This window comes from Oreochromis aureus, linkage group 2 (genome assembly GCF_013358895.1).
Source record: "Oreochromis aureus strain Israel breed Guangdong linkage group 2, ZZ_aureus, whole genome shotgun sequence".
Classification (NCBI taxonomy): Eukaryota; Metazoa; Chordata; class Actinopteri; order Cichliformes; family Cichlidae; genus Oreochromis; species Oreochromis aureus.
This window is the reverse complement of record NC_052943.1, coordinates 29821917-29842965: the sequence shown is the minus strand read 5'-3', so window position 1 is coordinate 29842965 and position 21049 is coordinate 29821917. Positions and strand designations below refer to the sequence as shown.

General features: G+C 41.5%; 1 protein-coding gene across 3 annotated transcripts in view; it reads right to left on the bottom strand.

The window, feature by feature from the left end:
* The window catches only part of glra1 (glycine receptor, alpha 1), a 130575-nt gene extending 126586 nt beyond the window's left edge, over positions 1–3989 (bottom strand). For all 3 annotated transcript variants that reach the window (XM_039621781.1, XM_039621786.1, XM_039621788.1), the window contains exon 1: positions 2731–3989. In XM_039621781.1, coding sequence (XP_039477715.1) covers positions 2731–2801 — 71 coding nt within the window. In that variant the 5' untranslated portion in view covers positions 2802–3989. The remainder of the gene's footprint in view (positions 1–2730) is intronic.
* Between the last annotated feature and the right edge of the window lie 17060 nt (positions 3990–21049).

Here is a 21049-nt window from a genome sequence, read left to right as displayed (position 1 = left end):
ATTGACAGCTGTAGCCAATGAATAGGCTCTTTGACTCTGCTCTAGTATAAGTGAAGCATGACTTTATTACTAATGATAATGTTAATTAATAGGTATTTGTTCATGCGCTGCACCTGCATAGTTTATTGAAGCAATGAGATAACGAGCGTTGGCTGATAATGTAGCACTGCACCTTCTCATCCACAGTAGCAGTTCAATTAATGTGAATAATCTGAAGCTGCTCTGGATGAAGTATAGACTAAAGGTATCATTTATTATTTTAAATATATCTTTTTTTGCATGAATTTGCTCTTCATGTAGGAAGCTTGGACAGCAAATCCTGTGCACTTTAAACAGACTGTTTGTACTTTTATTTAAAATGTTTTTATTGAGTCTTTAATCCTTTTTTTTTTTTTAAATTAATTTTTCTATCATAAATTTCGTGCCGACTTTCCACATTAATATCCGAGCTACGCTGTGTTGGTACTGACTGTCATTTCTAGAACCTTCTAGAACCTAATATAAACAATGAATTGTTCATGAGATGAGGAATAACCGAATCTTAGACTGGATAAACCTTCACGGGTTTACAGTTGTAGCTGCAGTTGCCACTGACAAAGTAAAATAGTTTCTTCCAAAAACATTTTAGTCCCGATTTTCTTAAAAACGTCAAATGATTAGATTTTAAAAAGGAGACTTTTTCAGGGAAAAAGGACATTATCTCAGATTTGAGCCTAATGCAAGATGAAACAGGTCGTGAGATGAACGTTTCCTGCGGGTCCAATCTAAATTCCTAGCTCTCCTCTGCTGCCTGTTTGATGAATACTACGAGTGTGGACAGAGCCAGTGAGAGAGCGAGATATGTGCAGGCATTAAATGTGTATTCATCAGGTCTGGCCCCAGCCATTGACGGGCTAATCAATGTTTAGTAATGAGGCTGAATGTGGAATGAGGTGTGGGGGGGGGGTCTGGGTCAGGATGGAGGAAAGAGATATCAATTAAGCAGGGAACTGCAGAGTCCAGGCGTGAGGAGCTGAGACGGCAATATCCCAACTCTGCTTCATTAACTAAACAGTGTGCACTGAATGCAAAACTCCTGCAGCCCCCTCCTACAAAAGCACCATGTCCCTCACGGTAAATGGCCGCCTTATTCACTGGAAGGAGTCACTACAGCAGGTAGAAAAACACTTGTGATACTTGACATAATGAAATCCCGGCGACGTGCAGGGAAATGAGATCCACGTGTGATGCAATAAAACGAAACGTGCAGGAACCTGCAGGCTGGGAACGCACACAGGACCCAAACACGTCAGCAAATAATATTGAGAGATAATATTATAATATGCATTCAGTGTAAATTGGAAGAAACAGCTGGTGACTGTAAATAGGCTCCTTTTCAGTTTCCAACATGCTGCACAGAATCAGAAAGCTGGCTCGTTTAACTGTGACATTGGAAAGTAGAGTGCAGTTTGAAGCACTTCTTATGTTTTCCAGCAGCTAAGGCGCTTCATACTTCTGCTCTGCACAACTGTCTGCAGAAACTACTGTATCATCTACGTATGTAGCATGACTACAAACTGGTCAGTCATCATGTTAAAATCATCTCAAAGCATGACCTGCTTTATGGATCTTTTTGACCCCTATGGCGATCAAACTTTGGAGAATGAATATCTTGTTGCATTGAATAAGATTTGAAATCAGCTGCTGAGACCATTTTTACTGAGCCCACAGAGCAACAGAGCAGTGGGCTCGTTTCTCACAGACTTCTATACAATTGGACTCATCTTGGCAACCTAAAAAAAAAATCTGTTGGTCATCTGGTCAACAATATTTCCAAAGCAGTAATTCAAATAATAACGATTATATAATGGAGGGAGGGTGAAGACTGGTTTGAAGTTTTTCAGCCCCAGTAAAACTGTTCAATCTAAAAAAAACAACATCTGAGCATCATCACCTCCATGTCATCAGCTGACAGAGTGTCATCATCTGCATCACCAAAACAATGGCTGTCACTTCCTGTTCTGGTCAGCTACAGGATCATTTAGCAGGTTTGTGAAAGGGGGACAATGACAAACAGGGAGCCGGCCTGGAGATGACCTCGAAATCTACATGAAAAAATATGTTTGCATTGAATGGCTGACAAAGCACTGTCTCTGAATATTTTTTATCCCATCAACAGAAACAATGTGCCTGCATTTGTCCTCTTTGGCTGTATTACGTACAAGGAGCTCGATTACTGGTTGTCTCTTAATGAAAGAAGAAAACTCACAATAAGCGATTGTCTTATTGAACCAGTGAGACAAAGGGGAATGTGGATTTCCAGGATACAAGGCTGCTCTGAGCCGTTTGAGGTATTCACAAACCTCAGCATGTCCCCTCCACATACTGTCTGCTATGAGCAACACCTGCTTTAACATGAGTGCCAGAGAGCACGTGACTCCGACAGGCGCCTTTTCACCAAACATGACCGTTGACACCACAAACACACATCGCCCGCTAGTGGTCGCTGTTTCCTCTTTTACAGTCCTGCCTGGATTCACTGCAACTTAATTCAACTTCTTTTACATGCAGACTGACGTGAGACACGCAACCCAAAGACAACTTTCATAAATTTGCACATAAACGCCCCCCCCCCCACAGCAGGGCGGCAAAGCAATAAAAATGCAAATTCATATTTTCCATTTTCTGAAAAGCAATGACACACACGTCGTTATTTTGCACTCATGAAGTCCATTTCATGCTTCTGCTTACCTGAAAAACACAACCGTTTGCCACAAATAGATCCCCAGCACGTTTAGTCGGCACATTTTTGCCAGTCTCATTTTGTTCGGAGGGGAGGGGGGTGTGTGGAGGTGGTGGGAAGGGGAGGAGGGGGGTCACACTTTGGAGAGGATGAAGTCCCCTCCAAAAAAAAAAGGACCAAAAAAAGCCTTTAGTGGAAGAAGAGAAGGAGGAAGATGAGGGTGAGAGGGGAGGGGGGGTCGCGGTTCTGGTTTATGACCTCCAAGGTGAACCGAAAATGTTCTACCTTTTGTGTGTGTGTGTGTGTGTGTGTGTGTGTGTGTGTGTGTGTGTGTGTGTGTGTGTGTGTGTGTGTGTTTCAGATCCCGGAGTCGCCGGTGCCGAGCCGCGGGATGCTCATGACCTCAGTCTCCATGAAATCATGCTGATGTCCGCTCTCACGCCTCCACGCAGGGTTTTTTTTTGGGGGGGGGGGGGAACAATCCACTAAATCCGCCAGGAGACTGTGTTCAGGACCACGGAGAGAGGCGGGCAGCGGGTACGGAGCTCGTCCGGGTTCTGGTTCGGGAGGGGAGGGAAAAGGGGGAAGAATAGGGGGAAGAGGAGGGGGTGGGTGGGGGTCTCGAGACGAGATCACGGGATCCTGTTAACTGAGCCACAGTTACATCCAATCACTCTAAAGTCCAGCGCGTGCGGTCCGCGGCGCCAACAGCGGGAACGAAACACATCCCCTCCGGTTCCTTCAGCTGTGGGTCTGCGGGAGGCTCGCGCTCTCAGGAGGGCTCGAGAAGCGTGCACGTGCGCTTTATATTCCCCAAATCCAGCGCGAGGACAGAGCCGCAGCTTTCCTCACGCACATCCTACACACGTCCCGGACCCGCGCGGGGCTGCTGCTCGGAGAGGGGGGTCTGCAGGTGGAGCAGGTGTGCCTCCTCTTCTCCCTCTCTTCCTCCTCCTCCTGCTGCTCGGCGGCGGCTCCCCGGGGTGAGCAGTAGTAGTAGCGGTCTCTGCAGCAGCCCAGCTCGGCTGCTCCCATTGTCCGCTGCCGCTCAACTTGGAGACTCACCGGCGGCCGCCGCTGCGCTCCCGCCCCAGTACCAGCACCGGAACGCCGGCTCCGCTAAACCGAGAGAAAGAACAAAAAGCAATCCCGTCGGAGTGTCGTTAACGTGCTCGCCGGCTCGTGTGGACCCGTTCCATGGCGGAAGAGCGCGCGCACACGTGCACGGAGGTGAAACACGGAGGCGGACACAGTCTCGTGCGCTCCGGTCTGCTTTCTTGCTGCAGTCATTTACCAAACTCCGAAAAAGCCCCTCACCGCGCACGGACACGCCCACAGCGCGCTCCATTGGGCTGCGCGGGGCTGAAGCTCGCCGATGATTGGCTGGGGGAGGTGTCACTAGCTGGGTATGAGCTTCTGCCCCTCATACGCGGATCCCCTGAGGAAATATAAGCGAACTTACTAAAGCCTGAGCGCACAGACCTTTAATATTCCTAAAAGTGATAAATCACGTGTCTGTGATCTGAGTTACGGGCAGGGAGAGGAGCCCTCACTAAAACACACCGAGCTGCTCTTGCTGAACTGAGGGAGGAGGCAAAAGCGCACACTGTCTGATTTTACAAATCAATGAAGCAAATCTGTGAGCAGAAGAGATCAAAGTTTTAATCTGATTCATTTTTATGTTCTTATCATGATCGAAGGGTCATCTCAGTGCATCCGTTTCACTGTTTAAAAGGATTAACTTTCCTGTTTCTTCCAGAGGTTTCTTCCTGTTAAAAGAGAGTTTTTCCTTCCCACTGTCGCCAAAGTGCTTGCTCATAGGGGGTCATATGATTGTTGGGTTTTTTTCTGTATGTATTATTGTAGGGTCTACCTTACAATATAAACCTTGAGGTGACTGTTGTTGTGATTTGGTGCTGTATAAATAAAGTTGAATTGAATGGAGTCACGTCTGAATATGACTTATTAACACTTTGGTACCAAATACTTGTCTTTGTTTAGTGTTTCCTTATTTATCATAAAGTGCTGCAGCTTTGATGAACTCCTCTTCACTCTTTTAGATGAGATTGATTCTGTGACGTGGCTTTGATGCAACTTGAGATGAAATTGGAGAGATTTGAAGTGGAAGAGGTCAGAGGTGCATGAGGAGGCAACTGTGAAGGGGCATCGTGGGATCATCTTTTTTATGGGCTGACTGTAATATGTGTTACTTTTTTCTTTTTCTAAGGTGGTTATTCATTTATGTCTGTTTTCATTCAGATACCAGGAGGACCAAACACAGATTTTGAGGCTTTGTAGACGATCCCCTTTATATGAAGCCTTGAGTAAGATGCCACCAAATAAGAATTTAATACCTATAAATGAGCTGCAGGGACTCAGTCCCAGCCAGTTGTTGACCCTCAAAACATCTTCAGATGCTAATGGAAAGCTTCCAAATGTAGCTTTCTTCCTGCCTCAGAGAAGACCGCAGTCAGAATACACAACAAGTTTCTTTGTCAGTCTAGCTCATTTTTAGAGGACTGCACGCAAGCCTGCCTGCACTGGCTGTATACACCAAATTCCTACACAAATGGGATACAATGAATTCCACTTAGGGTTAGTAAATTACCAATTATTATTATTATTATTGTTATCATTATTATTATTATTATTATTATTATTATTAGTAGTAGTAGTAGTAGTATTCAACCACTTAAATACTGCTTGTAGTGAGTCTTCATTAGCAGCAGGTTGATTACCGCCTGTGATTTTTATGACATAGTGCATCTCATGGTATTGGCACTTTGTTTTACATAAGAATTATTATAAATTAGAGGCTTTTTCAGAATGATCTTATAATTTACCAGCAGAGAGAGTGCAGGCCTACCTGGGTGGTCATACAGTCAGTAAGATACTCCGAAGTGTTTTTAATCCTGTGCAGTGTAATACTGTAATGTTGGCACTCCAAAAATGTATTCTGTGATTTTAGAGTAACACACACACACACACACACTCTCTCTCTCTCCTCAGGACCATTTTGTCCGAAGTGTCCGCTGGAACGTGACTGTGATTCTAATGTCTGCAGGCACTCAAGGAATCACAAGGCTGAGCGATACTGTGACTGAAGAGCAGGCACACACACACACACACACACACACACACACACACAAGAATATGATGTCTTCATTAGTGTAAAGGGAAAATTGCTCGGTCTGCAGGGCTCCTACCTCAGGCTCATTTCTGACTAAATAAAGGAAACAGACAGATAGACAGATGTGTCACACAGGTTGGAACACAACACTTTGTACTAAATATGAGTATGAATAATGTATACAGCAAACAAAGCTCAAACTCACACTGAGTGTGCTGAGATGTGAAACATGAGTCTGACAGAATTATGGAGAGATTATAACAAAGATCAGCTGGTCTTCATTTACTGCCAATTGTCTCATTATCATTGCAATGATTGTGGCAATATTTACTACTTGTTTTTGATGTTTTATTCTCGCCTTCAGTTGGTGTCACCTCATTTAGTCTGCACAGGGTCTTTTATTTTGAATTTTCTGTGTCTGACTTCCTGTTGATCTCATCTGTTCTGTGTCATGTGCCTTCTATAAAAACTGAACCTATAGCAGTAATAATACTGCTGCTTTAAGTTAAGCAGAGAGGAGAGCTACTTGCAGGCACTCCTAAAATGTGCTGCGGCACATCAGGTGGAATCAAGCGTGGTCTTGACTGGAGGCTGAACATGAAGAAATAGAATTTCTTCATATAGCTTTGTTTGTTTTTATCATCCATACTGTAGATTTTCTGCAGAACATCTTTGGGCTTCACATCAGTACAGTTTTCCTTTTATAATTCAGCAGTATGTGGAATGCAAAGGAAGCATGATGAATATTTAAACCATTACACAGCCATTATAGCTCTTTATGTAAATGTGGAGTAAAGTGCTGTGGTGGTTATTTATAGTCACAGCAGGCTGTAATTGGCTCCTGTTCTTATTTGGAGTGTGTGGACCAACCCAGCTGACCTGTCCCTGCAGAAGGTGGCTCACAGCAGTGCTGCTGGAAGGTTCCAGGTTTAAATCCCTCACTGATGAACTCTTAATAAAGAGTTAATCAACTCTTCAAACATTTAACCCCAGGAGATGAAGTCTCCCAGCACAGATCTCCGAGCAGTGTTTGCTCAGTCGCAGCCAACATTTACAACTATTTCTGATGGGCTCAAGAAAATTTGATTTCATTTGCATTTGTTTTAAACTGAATATAAAACATATGATTGTTCTTCTGTGCACGGCTGCTCCTGCAGTAGATCATGTTTTCCTCTCCTCTGACTCCCTCTGTCATGCCAGTCGCCTGATGGTTGTGTCTCACTACATCTTAAGTATTTACATACTTAGTGTGTTGTCATTCATGGGTGTCAAGTACTGCTATTTCACCTGCTGCCTGCCTTTCACAGATAAGGCCAAGGTGTCCTTTGGTTGTGGCAGTAGTGAGATGGTTCTCACTTTGTAACCAGGGACATAAAGAACCTTCTGGTGCCATGATTAAACACACAGTTGGCATAATTGTCCAGCATGCAGGGCTGATGATGTGCAGTAGACTGCAAAACCAACCACAAACAGGAGAGTAAAAAGTGAATCAAAAAGAGCAAAAAAAAAGGTCCTAAAATTGACAGAAGACTAAAAAAAAACTTGTGATATATTCCAACACTGAAGCCCATCTTGTGTGTATCTCTGCAACAGCACTTCTGACAAAACAGCAGAATTTGATCCCCTGAGATAAGAACTCACCGCTAGAACCGAGACATCCTTTAGTGCAACAGAAAATCTCCCAATTTAAAGAGACTGGATATAATTTGGCCTGTCAAACTTCAGCTCCTGGTTAGAAGGAGCCGGTGTTCAGTGTTGGCAGGTGAAGTTACTGCAGGAAAAACAAGAAGTCTCCCAATTCAAAGGCCATAGTGGCAAAGGTTCACGGCTGAGTCGTGTTTTTGAAGTCCAGGAGTTGTTCTGATTCACTGAGAAATGTGAAGAGTCTGACAGCAGCAGCCCAAGAACAGCTGTACTCTACAAGGTACAATATGCTATACTTTGATATTTGCTGATATTTGATATTTGCTGTGTGTTCACTGTGCTCTTTTACCATCCACAAAGGCCTTCATTTACCACATTAACTGTTTCTGCTGCAAGCTGAACAGGTGCGCTGAGTGAGGCTGATGTTCAGCAGCAGGACGGATCAGTAGCTCCAGTTTCCCTATGAACGTTTTTAACGAAAAATAATCCAAGTAGAGTCCTTAGGTCTGCGGATAAGTTGCAGATTCTAATGTACAAAAATGAACAAAAAAAAAACATGTTGTGCAGTGTTTCTCCCCATTGTTTCATCATTTTCAACACCACTTTTCCATCTTTGTATCTCCATAATTTGTTTTAGCTTCAGAACTAAACTTTGCCCAGAAAGTCTTATATTTCATTTTTCAATCATCTCTTAAGAAGTTGGATTGAAATCCAGTGCACAAACAGCAGCTCAGCAAACCATGCATCAGTGTAATGGGAAAAGGTAGAAAAGGAGTTCTTAAAAATATCACTTTGCAAATGTTTTATTGCATGCATCTCATTTTTTCAGAAGTCAGAAGCTGCACACTCCATCACCATGAATGAGGTTGCATGTGTTACTGGTGACCGTTTTTATTAAAGTTAAATATTAGGTTAAGTATTAAAATTACTGATACCTGTGTCCTGTTGTGCAGCTTTAGGTTCCTTGTATCATTCATGCTTTTCTGCCTTCCTCTTGGCTGAATTTACTTGTGTCTGGATATCCCCGTCAGCGTGCGTTGCTGTGAGTCAGCATTAGTCTCAATCTCAGAGTCTCGGAGTGGAAGATGCTCAGGTGTTGGAGAGAGGACTCTGTAACTCTTTCCTCCATAAAGATGACATTTTCTGATGTTAATGATGACTTCTGATATCTTATCACTAAAGTAGACCACCTTTGCTAACCTCTGATGCAAACCCAGGCATTTTGTCCTACAAACAAGCCTAAAATATGACAGAAACCATTCAGTTCAAAAAAGTGCTTCAATAGTTTCTCCTAGTAGGCGTTCAGGGGTAAAAAATTAAATAACTTCTGGTTTGGATTCAGAAGTTGTTGTTTTTGCCTGTCAGTGATTAAGAACTAGTCCGATATCTGCCACACTGCTTCAGATTTACTTCAGTGGCCCTAAATATGAAACATACCACAACCACCATAAAATAATGCGGCTTTGACAAAGCTATTTATGACCCAGCGGAGCCTCAGGTCATTTTTAATTGGCATGGTTTTAAAATGAGTCTCCGAGGCAAAGATGTTTCATTCTGTGTAGTGTCTGCTGCCTAGACTCCTCACGTCTAAGCTCCTCCCTCCAGAGGACGTGAGGAGGAGACACAAGGAGAGGAGAGGACATGAGGATGAGCAGTTTGAGAAGTGTGAAGGGAAGCAGTGAGCTAACCTCATTGCATAGGCACTTTATTTTAACGGCACTTCTTCTACCATGTAACCCACAAAAAGTTTGGTAGCTTCCCACAGTGTGACAGATTTATCCACTCACCATGGGCTCACCATTGCAACATCATTCTTCTGTGTAGCTCTCCAGTTCTTCTTTATATTTAAAGTAGAGCTCATACAACTGACATACACTTCTTATTACACAGAAGCCATCCTGCTAGGTGAGAGGAGGCAGTTTGGGAAATGGGAATGTTTGAATCATCTCTTTGAATTCACCTTGTATGCAGTCTGCCATAAAGATCCTTTCAGAGACGAGGTCCAGCTGGATGGTTAGCATACAAACTAAGTCACCATTGATTTATTTTATCCATGACAATGATCTTTCTTTAACTTGGTTAATTGCTGCTCTTTTGTGCGACTGATCTTGTCCTCAGATCTTAGGGCATGTTTCTATTTACATTTTTATCCTTAAAATACATTACAAAATAAAAGACTGCAGTGAAAGTAATCACCTACATTGCGTCATTTCCATATAAAATGAGATTATTTGATTTGTATTTATGAGATGCATATCTTGGGCCAGTCAACAAAGTCACATCGGACAAGGCAGCAACTTTAAGAATACAGCATATTAGATCAAAAACAGAATAAATAAGAAAAGGGGGGAAAAAACAGTTGTTGACGCTGACTGTCAATCCTTTAGAGAACGCCGTTAGCCTCAAACTCCGGATAGTGCGTTCATCAAACATGGGCCAGTCACAACCTGCACACTCATTAAACATTTTCTAAACTGCAGAATCAGAATACTTTAATTATCCCTAAGGAAAGTATGCAGTTACAGTTGCTTCAAGACAGTAACAAACTAAACTAATTAAATAATATGATAAATATAATTAAATATATAAATATCAAGAATATCACAGAGGTGAAATATATATGATTGGCATTTAACTCTTACCCTTGAAACTTTGTCATTTGTTATTTTACTGTAGAGCGTGTGCAATGGGTGTGACTACTGCAGTGTGTACAGTGTATTAGATGGAGAGATGCAGAGAGAGTTCTAACCTGCTGAACCTTCATCATTTTCCAACCAAAATGATCTTAACCAGCAAAAGAAGACTAAAACCATTCTTTTCGTTTGAAACACGTTGTCATGAATTCTTCCTTCTTTTGCTGTCTTGCCTCCAAAACCTAAATCCACAAGGATAAAACAGCATTGGCTGAACAACTCCATGTCCCTGCGTGCTTTGAGAGCAGTTTCCCATCAAAAAAATAAATTAAAAAAATCAGTTTTCTGTCTCATTTGCTTGTTTCGTCTGCCGTTGTGTACAGTGTTGTTCTCCACTTTATTTATCTTGGAACTTTCAACCTGCACGGATGGTGCCGAAAAGTGCAAAATTGCAGAACACATATGTCTTTACTGGAACCTCTGTAACTTTGTTCTGTTTCTGGTGCAGCAGATCTTTGCACCAGTAATGTCCAAATGTTGATTCATGGTTGTCTGGAGTTTCTGGTCTACTGCAGAACTGCAGAAGGGGTCAAAGGCAATAAAATAGAAATAAAATATGTTCCATCGCCAGTTACTTGGACACGATGGCATGTGCTGTGATGCTCAGGAAGTCTCACAAATATTAGCTTTTTGATACCAAGATGGTTTACACAGAATTTAGTTTACAAAGAAATATTAAATTCATTTGATTTTATTTTTAGTTTTGATGCAATATTCATTGTATTCACTGTGTTTACATTGTATGTAAAAGAAAAAAGGGGCAAACTATAATGGAAACCAATTTTTTAAAAATCAGTGATGATGTACATGACTCGTGTGACTTTAACAACAGGAAGACATGGGAAAAAAAACTGCACGAGATGAAGTCATTACACTCTAATGGTCCTCTGATCAGCTGTTAAAGGTGCTGCTAGGGGACATGAAGACAGGACATGGTGGGGTGTCCCGTGAGGTCTTGATTGGGACACTGACAAAACTGATTCTTTGTTTTCTCTGGTTTTGGAGTTGACGCTATATGGCTTTAGCCTCCTCCACCACATCTCATGAGTGCTTGATCGGTCTGGGATGTGGGGAGGTTGGAGGTCTGGGTCTAAATGTTGGTGTCTTTTCTTGAGCTGTTCTTTACATCATGGGGGGGTTTACTGCCCCAATGCCTGGATCAAAGAACAGTGTATTATAATTACAATTTAGTTATTTTTATTCACTTTTTCTGTCAGTGGTTTTAATGTTGTGGCTGATTGGTGTACATAATTTCAATCATGTTTTCTCATTTTATATAATTTTTCACAGTTTGGGGTTTGACTGGTTTTCTCCTAATGAAGTCATCTTGGTGTGCTTTTTTATTATAAAATGGTTTAATGGCACCCAGCTGGAAAATTATAGTGTCAACAACTGCTAACTTCAACAAGCCGGCTCCTAATATTTCCATAACAGTAGTCGATGGAAATGTGCATTCAATTTATTTTGCCAATTTTCTCAATTCATTACATTTGGATGGGAACGTAATATGGATAAAATAAAACAACAAGGATAAACAACAACATTGTCAGAAGAAATTTTGTCCTCTGTAAAGAAAACTACAGCAATAACCCTGCTAAATGCAAGAAGGATAGCGGGAAGACAGATGTGAGCTCTCACAACCTCAAACTGTGGAGGAAGCAAGTTCAATTGAACTGTATTCATAGAGCACCAAGTCACAGTCTAAGGAGCTTGGAAAGAAAAAGCATCTGGACATCTTTGAGTTGCTTGAAGACATTTCATCTCTCATCAGAGAAGCTTCTTCAGTTCTAGGGTCAAATAGTGGAGAGTCCCAGATTTAAGCCCTGTGGGAGTGTCCCCCCAAGAGGGACAATGGACCCCCTAATGATCCTCTACCTAATCATATGAGCCCAGGTGTGAAAACTGGTGTAGGTCACAATCAGCCAAGGTTTGGGTGAACCCACTGTGAAACCTAGCCCCACCCTATCATGTGATTTCCTGAGGTCAGATGGCCCAGTATGTGAGTGGGTGTTAAGGCGTCTGGGAAGGGATCTCAACACTGGATTATAGATGGCAGACAGTTGGTGTTGTAAGCCACCGCCTCTGTTCAAAGAGGGTCGTTCACAGTGGACATAAATGGCTTCTTTTACTTCTCTTTCAAACCATCTGTCTTCTCTGTCCAAAATGTGAACACTGGCATCCTCAAAAGAGTGACCTTTGTCCTTTAGATGCAGATGAACTGCTGAGTCTTGTCCTGTCGAGGTGGCTTTTCTATGTTGTGCCATGCGTTTGTGAAGTGGCTGTTTGGTCTCTCCAATGTAGAGGTCTGGGCATTCCTCGCTGCACTGTACAGCAAACACCACGTTGTTAAGTTTGTGTTAACAACTTCTTTAAGCAGTCTTGTAGGAATGGGGTCTAAAAGACACGTTAATGGTTTGGAGGAACTAATTACTGAAGTTAACTCAGAAAGATCATCAATACAATGTGCAATATCTTATAATGATCATTTCTGTATGTATTTAGAGACAGGTTGAAATTTCACACCTTTTGACAGGAAGTATCTGCATTAAACTTTCAAAAACACATTTAAGCTCCATTAAAAACTGTAACCACATCAGTTTTAAATCCAGAAAGAAAATTAGTTAGAAACAAATGGAAGGTCAGCTTGGTATCAAAATGTAAAAAGTAAAAAGGAGAGTTTCATAAGCTCTAACTAGTTTTGAGCAGTCACTCTGCCACTTCTGCTACAGGGTGATCAAAGAAAATGCAGTTTTTAAGTTTTCTCCAGTAAATGATCAGAAAATCAATACTTGTTCCTGTTCGTCCACATCATACACATTAATTAAATACAGCAGGTCAAGTTCAAGCTTAGAATGCAAATGGTAATAAAGTTAGTAATTAACAGGAAGTTACAAAACAAAAGTGATTGGACTGCACTGAGTAGAACAACAATAGTATGTCTATTAATGGTGGAAGATGTTTTAGATGATGTGGAATTGATCTGGGAAAAATGTGTCATTAATTAAAAAATGTTCAATATCTTCATTAAACAGAAAAAGGTATTGTACAAAAAATAATCATCAATTAAAAAAATTCAACCAGTATAAAATTATTTCAGGCTTATGTTTGACTGTTTCATCATGAAACAAAGTTTTATTTATTTACAGCTTGCAAACAGGTTTTACAGCCATGGAGTTGTTCTTCCTTTTATATCTGAGATATTGCATGAAAAAATAGTTTTGCAGGGTGCAGTGTTTGCTTTGCAGCTCTCTCTCTCTCTCTCTCTCTCTCACACACACACACACACACACACACACACACACACACACACACACACACACACACACACACACACACACACACACACACACACACACACACACACACACACACCAGTTCTGAACAGCCTTCTTTGGTGAATACACTGAAAAGCCTGCAGCTATTGTGGATGCAGCAGAAGACATCACAGGACTCAGCAGACTTACATCATGACCAGCATGCCTGCATTACCTCCACAACTCAGCACGTCCTTCCCCAACTTTGTTTTCATGTTTGAGGTTCACCTTAAAGTTTCTCCAGCTGTTGGTGATGTTTCACTCTGAACTGTCTGTGGGTGTGCACCACGAGCACACCCACAGACAGGAAGGAAATTATTGATAAAGGAGAAAAGCAGGAAGAGAGAAATGAGGCAAAAACCTTTTTAAAATGAACATCAAACCATAGATCACTATATTATTTTTAGTTTTGACTCACTACACGATGTCAAGCTTTTCAGGGGCAGACAGTCGTATCAGGGTGTAAGAACTCATGAAAATCTCTGCTGTTCGTTTTTCCTTTCTGATAACAGAGGCTAACCATGACCGAAAGGTGAGGGAGTCCACAACAACAAAACACTGTTAGTGCTTTAAAGAGCAACATGCGCTCATTCCTCTTAATTACTCATCGTAAATCAGGCAACGAGGTGGGAAAGATGTCTGGATCGTAACTCCAGGTAAGTTTGGTGGCTCAAAGCATTGCTTCCATTGATCAGAAGATGACAGAATAGTGGATGAAGCCGACTGAATGAATGACGGCTAAAATATTTGCAAAGCCAGAACAGAAAACAGTTATTCCTTTGATTGGAAAAAGAAGTCCACAGCTTTGACTTTGAAACCCACTTTGTGACTTTTTAACAAGTCACTAATTGAGTTCTGGACAATTATCAGACAAATTCTGATAAATGCAGCCGTATGAAAGTGTGTGGATGTAGTTCCTGAAACATGGTGACAAAACGAGGGAGTGTGACTTTTTTTAAAATAAAATCTTAAACCAGGGATATCAAACATAAGGTGCAGGGGCCAGAACTGGTCAGGCAATGACTGTAATCTGGCCCACACGAAGGCTTTGGAAAATGTGAACTGCAGTTTAGTTTTTTTCTCTAATGATAACGACCTCTGGGACAGCCGTTCATCTGGCACAAATTAACTAATAATAAATGTAAAAGTTAAAAAAATTTAAATTCGTACAGTGTCCACAGTATAAAAGACGTGTAATTTTTCGCATTCAGTCATGCTGACAGATTTGTCACAGTCCCCGGTCGGTGACCCAGTGTTTTGAATTATTAATAGTCTTTGCTTTCATTATTTTTTAGAATTTCTAGTCTCTTGGTTTCTGTGCTCTTCCTGTGACCCATGTTCCCTCTGTCTCCCTTGTCAGTCATGTCTCTTTTTTTCAGTGTAAAGTCCGTGTCTCTGTGCCTGTCTTATGTTTCCTGTTTTACTTTCATAGTCCCATGGTTGCTTCCTGTTGGTCTTGTCATGTTTGATTACTCCTAGCTGTGCTCTCCTCCTGTGTCTCGTTCCCTCGTTATCCCTCTGTGTATTTAACCACTGTGTCTTTGTCTGTTGTGTTTCGTCCATGTTCCTCGTCTCAGGCGTTCATGTCCCGTGTGCCATGTCTCCTCTCAGGTTCCTTTGTATTACTTTCTGTAGTTGCCTCCCAGTTTAGCTCTTTGTTTAGTTTTGCCACTTTCTGCTTCTATCTCACTCACTGTAAATAAAGCTCACTTGCAGTAAACTCAGCGCCTGCACTTGGGTCCTTCTCTCACCATTTCCGCCGCAGTCGTGACACCTTTGTTTACTACAGCAGTATTTCTTTATCAAATAGTAAAACTGAGGCGTACTGCTCAAGTGGCACTTCTCTTAGATTAAGACATTTAGATATGGCCCAAACTCTAAAACAAGTTTAAATTGCCTGCCCCAAACCTTTTATAAATTAGATTACTCTACATTCTTAATGAAAAACAAACATTCAAAATGTGTTTTAATCTATTTTATATAACAACTTTGGTGCAACACTGCAGGCCTAAGTGTGAAAAAACATTTCTCCTTGCCTGAAGTATCCTTCCTTCACATTGTAACCTGTAGATGGATTTGACCCAATTTAAGTTCATTTCAATCAATTTGATTCATATAGCACCAAACGCTCGCCTCAAGGTGCTTCGTACTCTAATGATGGACTTTGGACTTGCCAAATTTGTTTAATAATGTTTTCTCATTATGTTAATAAAAAAAATGTTACAGTTTGATTTGATGGGAATTCCATAAATTTCATCCGTTTTATAGATTTTCCTGTCTTAAAACATTTTACACAGTAAAGTGATGACCACACGGTATTAAGGAAAAAGAACCCCAGTAATTCCCTCGTGCAAGCATTTAGCAACAGCAGGGAGACAAGTTCCTTTTTAACAAGAAGAAACATCCAACAGAACCACCTCAGGGCAGGTGGGTCATATGTCTCAACCCCCGAGATCACAAAAGAGAGCAGAGAGAAAAGATGCGAGCGGGAACAAACAGACGCAGGTCAGCACAGCAGCAACCACAGATCAGAAACAGGCAGCTCACAGAACCTGCAGAAATGTGAAGGGAAACAACACTGAGACAGTTACTGGCATGCAAGAGCTGCACATGAATGCATGGAGAGTGCAAGAGAGGGGATTAGAGGAGAGGTGCTTAGAGTATGGCGATGGGTCCAGCAGCAGCCTGAGGCCTACAAAAGCACAACTAAAAGATGATTAAAGGTCATTAGAGCCAACCTTGAGCTTTATCAGAAAACCAGAGTTCTCAGCTTAAGCTTAACAGTAGAAAGACACTTGGAAGGCACAGACCTGACGTAGTTCAACCTTAAATGACTTTTAGTGCTTTTACAGCTAGAAAAGCTCACATCACACAGAATGAATTAACATATAACCTTTAATTCTAATATTGGCTTCAACGTTAAGGGCGGGGGGGGGCGCACAGACCAAGGCTGTGCTGCTACCCAGAAACAGCACGCCGTATGGGTGCTGCAGTAAGAACACAGATGGAAATATAACTTTACCTGAATGGTGCTATAAACTCAATGTTTTCTGCAGGCAGATCCCAGAAGCTGCTCCTACTGTTAGCTGTTAGCTCGTCCGCCCAACTCCTCTGCCTTCAGGTGAAGCTGCTGACCGGCTGAGCTTGTCCTCTCAATGTCCTCCTGGCATCATCACATTGTAAATGTCCTCGTATAATCCTCCACAACCCCCTTGTCATCATCCAAACTCAACCTCGAGTTACAACGCGGCCGTCACTGGCAATCACATTAGGAGGCGCGTTCCTTCATATCGACACAGGGGACCACACTCAGTAATCTGCTTAATTTAGCCAGACTGATGAATTTTCCTGCTCTGCTCTCTCTTCAGCACCTTAAGCCTACCTCTCTCACCCCTCTCTCTTTTTCTCCCTAACCCCTTCAGATTTGTGTCTTCTTGTCTTTTTTGTTTTTGTCTCTCTACCTCTGCTTGTCGTCCTCTGTCTCATGTTCCTTTAGATGGAGCTAGTTGCTGGAGCCTGAATGTTCTGCAGATACCCTTGGCCTGACCACAGTTACATCATCTCTTTTCCAGGACATCTTCACAAAGTCCAGGAAACAAGTGAAGAATCAATGTTCCAAAGACGGAGCATCACATCGTAGATATTTCAGCCCACTTGCTTTACCAGGTTTCATGCAGGCGACATGATTGTGGACAAACTTCATTATGAGTTTATATTTCTACAGTGACACTCCAAGAATAGTCATTCACTCATCCATCCTCTTATACTCATCAGCACAAATCCTATGTGATATGACCGTAAAATATTATAAATAGATTAGTCTTGGTAGTTGGGGATTGGTCCGCCAGGGCCTCTGCTCCTGGCCGAGCGGATTGGTGCTGCGGCTGCAGTGATGAGGACCCTGTACCAGTCCGTCATAATGAAGAGAAAGCTGAGTGTAAAAGCGAAGCTCTCAATTTACCGGTTGATCTATGTCCCTATCTTCACCTATGGTCACGAGCTGTGGGCAGTGACCGAAAGAACAAGATCGAGGATACAAGCAGCAGAAATGGGCTTCTTCCAAAGCGTGGCTGGCCTCTCTCTTAGAGATAGGGTGAGAAGTTTAACCATCCAGGAGGGGCTCAGAGTAGAGCTACTGCTCCTCCACATCGAAAGGAGCAAGTTGAGGTGGATCGGGTATCTGATAAGGATGCCTCCTGGGTAAGGTGTTCCGGGCATGTCCCACTGGGATGAGGCCCCGGAGCAGACCCAGGACACGCTGGAGAGATTATATCTCTCAGCTGGCCTGGGAACGCCTCGGTGTTCCCCCAGACAAGCTGGAGGAGGTAGCCTGGGAGAGGGAGGTCTGGGCTTCGCTGCTTAGGCTGCTGCCCCCGTGACCCGGCCCCAGATAAGCGGATAAAGATGGATGGATGGATTATTAATATTTAAATGTATGCCAGATTTGTTTAGCCTGCAAGTCTGCTACTGTGTATTAATTTTCACTTATGTTGAATTAAAATGATCAAATGACTAAAAACGACTTTTCTTGAATGATTTCTGTGTTAGTGATCCTTCCTTATTCTGATCTGATTAAAAGCATGTCCCCCATCATTTTGATAAACCGGCTTCACTTACAAAAACAAACAAACCCAAAACAAAATAAAAAAAGCCTTGAAAAATAATTTTAAAAATAAAGTAAGAGGAGCGAGTTATAAGAACTTAATGCACTCAGTAAAATAGCTGAATGTGAACTTTGTGCAGGTTCTTAATATAACCCTGGTTTACCATTTCTTTTAGCAAATAAACTCAGAAAATGAGACCATTTATGTTCTGTTATTTTTATCTTTTTATTCTATACTACACAGCTTTTAGTTTAGACAGAAACCTATGTTTTCAATAATGCCACAAATTACAGGAACACCTTATAATTTCAACAAGAACCCAGAACATGAACACTGAAAAGAATTTAAAGTGAGTGAAAAGAGTGAAAGTTAGTACAAAAGCTAAAGGTTAAGAAAATTAAAAGTGTTAATCCATAATTTCTCTCTCTTTTACAGGATCAAAGTAGTAGGCTATATCAGACAGCTGCATTTCTTCACAGGCTGACTGAAAATCTTTCCTTGTTTCTGTTGCGTATTCTGGGAGAAAGTTTAGACATATTGAAGTAATAAAAGTGACGATACCTGTCCAGTTTTGTTCTCTTTTTTGAGTAAAACTGGTCACTGAGAACATTTCTCTGGCAGGATTGGCTCCTCCAGCTGCGCTGAGTGAAGCCTATAATTACTGACAAGCAGCAGCTGCTCACTGCTGCCACAGATCAACTCTGAACCTCTTTGATGATACTACCTGCTTTGCATTTGTGTTAGTATCCTCTTATCAGAAGTCACTTCAATAAACTCAGAAGTCGTTTGATTATTATTTAATAATCAAATGTACATCATGGTTTAAAAAAAGCTGCTCGAATTCAAGTGATACTCAAACCTGAATTCAAGCACATTATTCTGGAAGCTGACAAGTTTCACTAGCTATTTTAAGTTTGACAGCATTTTAGTAGGTAAAGGTGAATGGCTTGGACATGAATTGAGCTGCAGTTTGGGGAAAGCCTCGAAGGGGACTGGCGGCGGCTCCCGGGCCTGTCAGATCTGCATGTACTAAATAGAAGTTAAGAAGTTAAAGAATTGAAAAGGGGAGGGTGGGGCACGTAAACGAGAATGAACAGCTTGTAGAACTGGGGGAACCTATATAGATGAGAACCGGAAGGAGCGTGTTTGGAGGCGTGGTCCTGAAATTCCGATTCTTAATCTCCACTTAAAGGCTGAACAGAAGAATCTGTGTTAAATCTGCACATTAACTGCAATTACACAACACAGTTTTTAATGTAACACACCTTTTGGTTGGTTGGTGTAGGTGTTGTTTCCTGGTGGCTTTTGGCACAAAGGGTTAGAAAATACACATTAATATATTCCTCTTTCCAAACTTTGATTTATCTAAACAAAGTAAAACCAAATCAAGGCTGAGAACAGTGCAAATAAATTTGTAACTAACATCAAACATGCACAGACAGTGTGAAATCATAGTTTGTTGTTACATAGTGTGCAGTTTGTAAAACTAAAAGACTAAACACTGCCTCTGGGCTCATATCATTGAGATGCTGAAAATGTTCTCTTCAGAGTACAACAAGTACAGTGGCTACAGCCTGAGCAGCATGAGAACAGCATCAAAAGCCAAATGTCCTCTGGAGGGGATGGAGAACAATGGCCGAGTCTCATGAGGACAGAACAATGTGGTCATCCTGTAACATTTAGGACAGAAACAGCTTTGACTTTGACACAAGCACTCTCACTGCCCTGTACAATGCTGACATATTGCCTACAGGATAAGTTTAGATTAGAAATCATAAAGACATCACTTCTGTCCATCCTCGTTTGGACTGCAAACACAAACTGTTTGTAGTTAACAGAGCAGGACTCTCAGAGGATCCTAACCAAGACTCCATTGTTCTTTCGGGAACTTCAGTGTGGCTGTGCACTATGTGGAGAGGAAGCTGTTGATCAGGTCACTGTATTCTTACTCTTTTGTTCAGCGATCATTTTCTTAGTTCTCTTTTGATGGTGATAGTGAGCTGTCTGTTTCAGTTTAACTCTTAATAAAAACTGTTTCTTTACAGTTTTTCTTTGTTTTATTTTTCAACCTTTTTGTTACTTTCCCACATCCCCTGGACTTTTTCAGGGAACATAACAGGGAACTTTTCCACCAACTATGAGTTGATGCCAGTTTAGAGCGTTTTGGTTCTGTCTTAGTCATTGTAAGAAATACCTGAGGTAGTTTCTGTAGGATGAAAATGATGAAAATCATTGAATTATTGAACAGTTAGAGGTTCCAACCGATGTCCCCTGTTACTTTATAGCCTGTTAATTTGTGTAAGCCTAATCTAGCACCATCAGGACAACAACCTTTGTCAGTTATTTGTAAGCAATAGTAAGGTATTGTCAAACCCTACTGAGTACGCCTTATCGTTGCTATGGTGTATGTTGTTAATGGTGAAATGGCATGGCAGGTGACCTATCACAATCACAGCGCGGTATGGAAAAAAAAAAAAAAAAAGGATGCTTGGACACTACTAGTATAATGGACAGGCTTTTTTGACAGGGCTCCCACACAAAAACAAAGCAGAGGTTGAATCATCGCCAAATATGCTTCCAAACCTACTTCCTTGCGAGCCAAAGACTAGAACATATGATGATGCATATCCACAATTTGTTTCCCAGGTTCAAATCATGCTTTTAAATCCATTTTGCACAGAGAGACATTTTTTTTGAAAAATGTATTGATAGCAGTGTTGAGTATTCTTAGACAGGTTTTTTTGTTTTTTTTTTACTAAGTAAAATAATTACACCATAAAGATGATTTGTTTTTCTGTTATTTAAAAGAGGTAGTGGTTTATTCTATTGCAACCTGTAATTTATTGCAGTTTACTTTTATTTACTTGTTTACAAAAGGTGTGGGGGGGTCTTGTAAAACAAAGGGGGGGCTAGCAAAAAAAAGTTTGGGAACCACTGCTGTA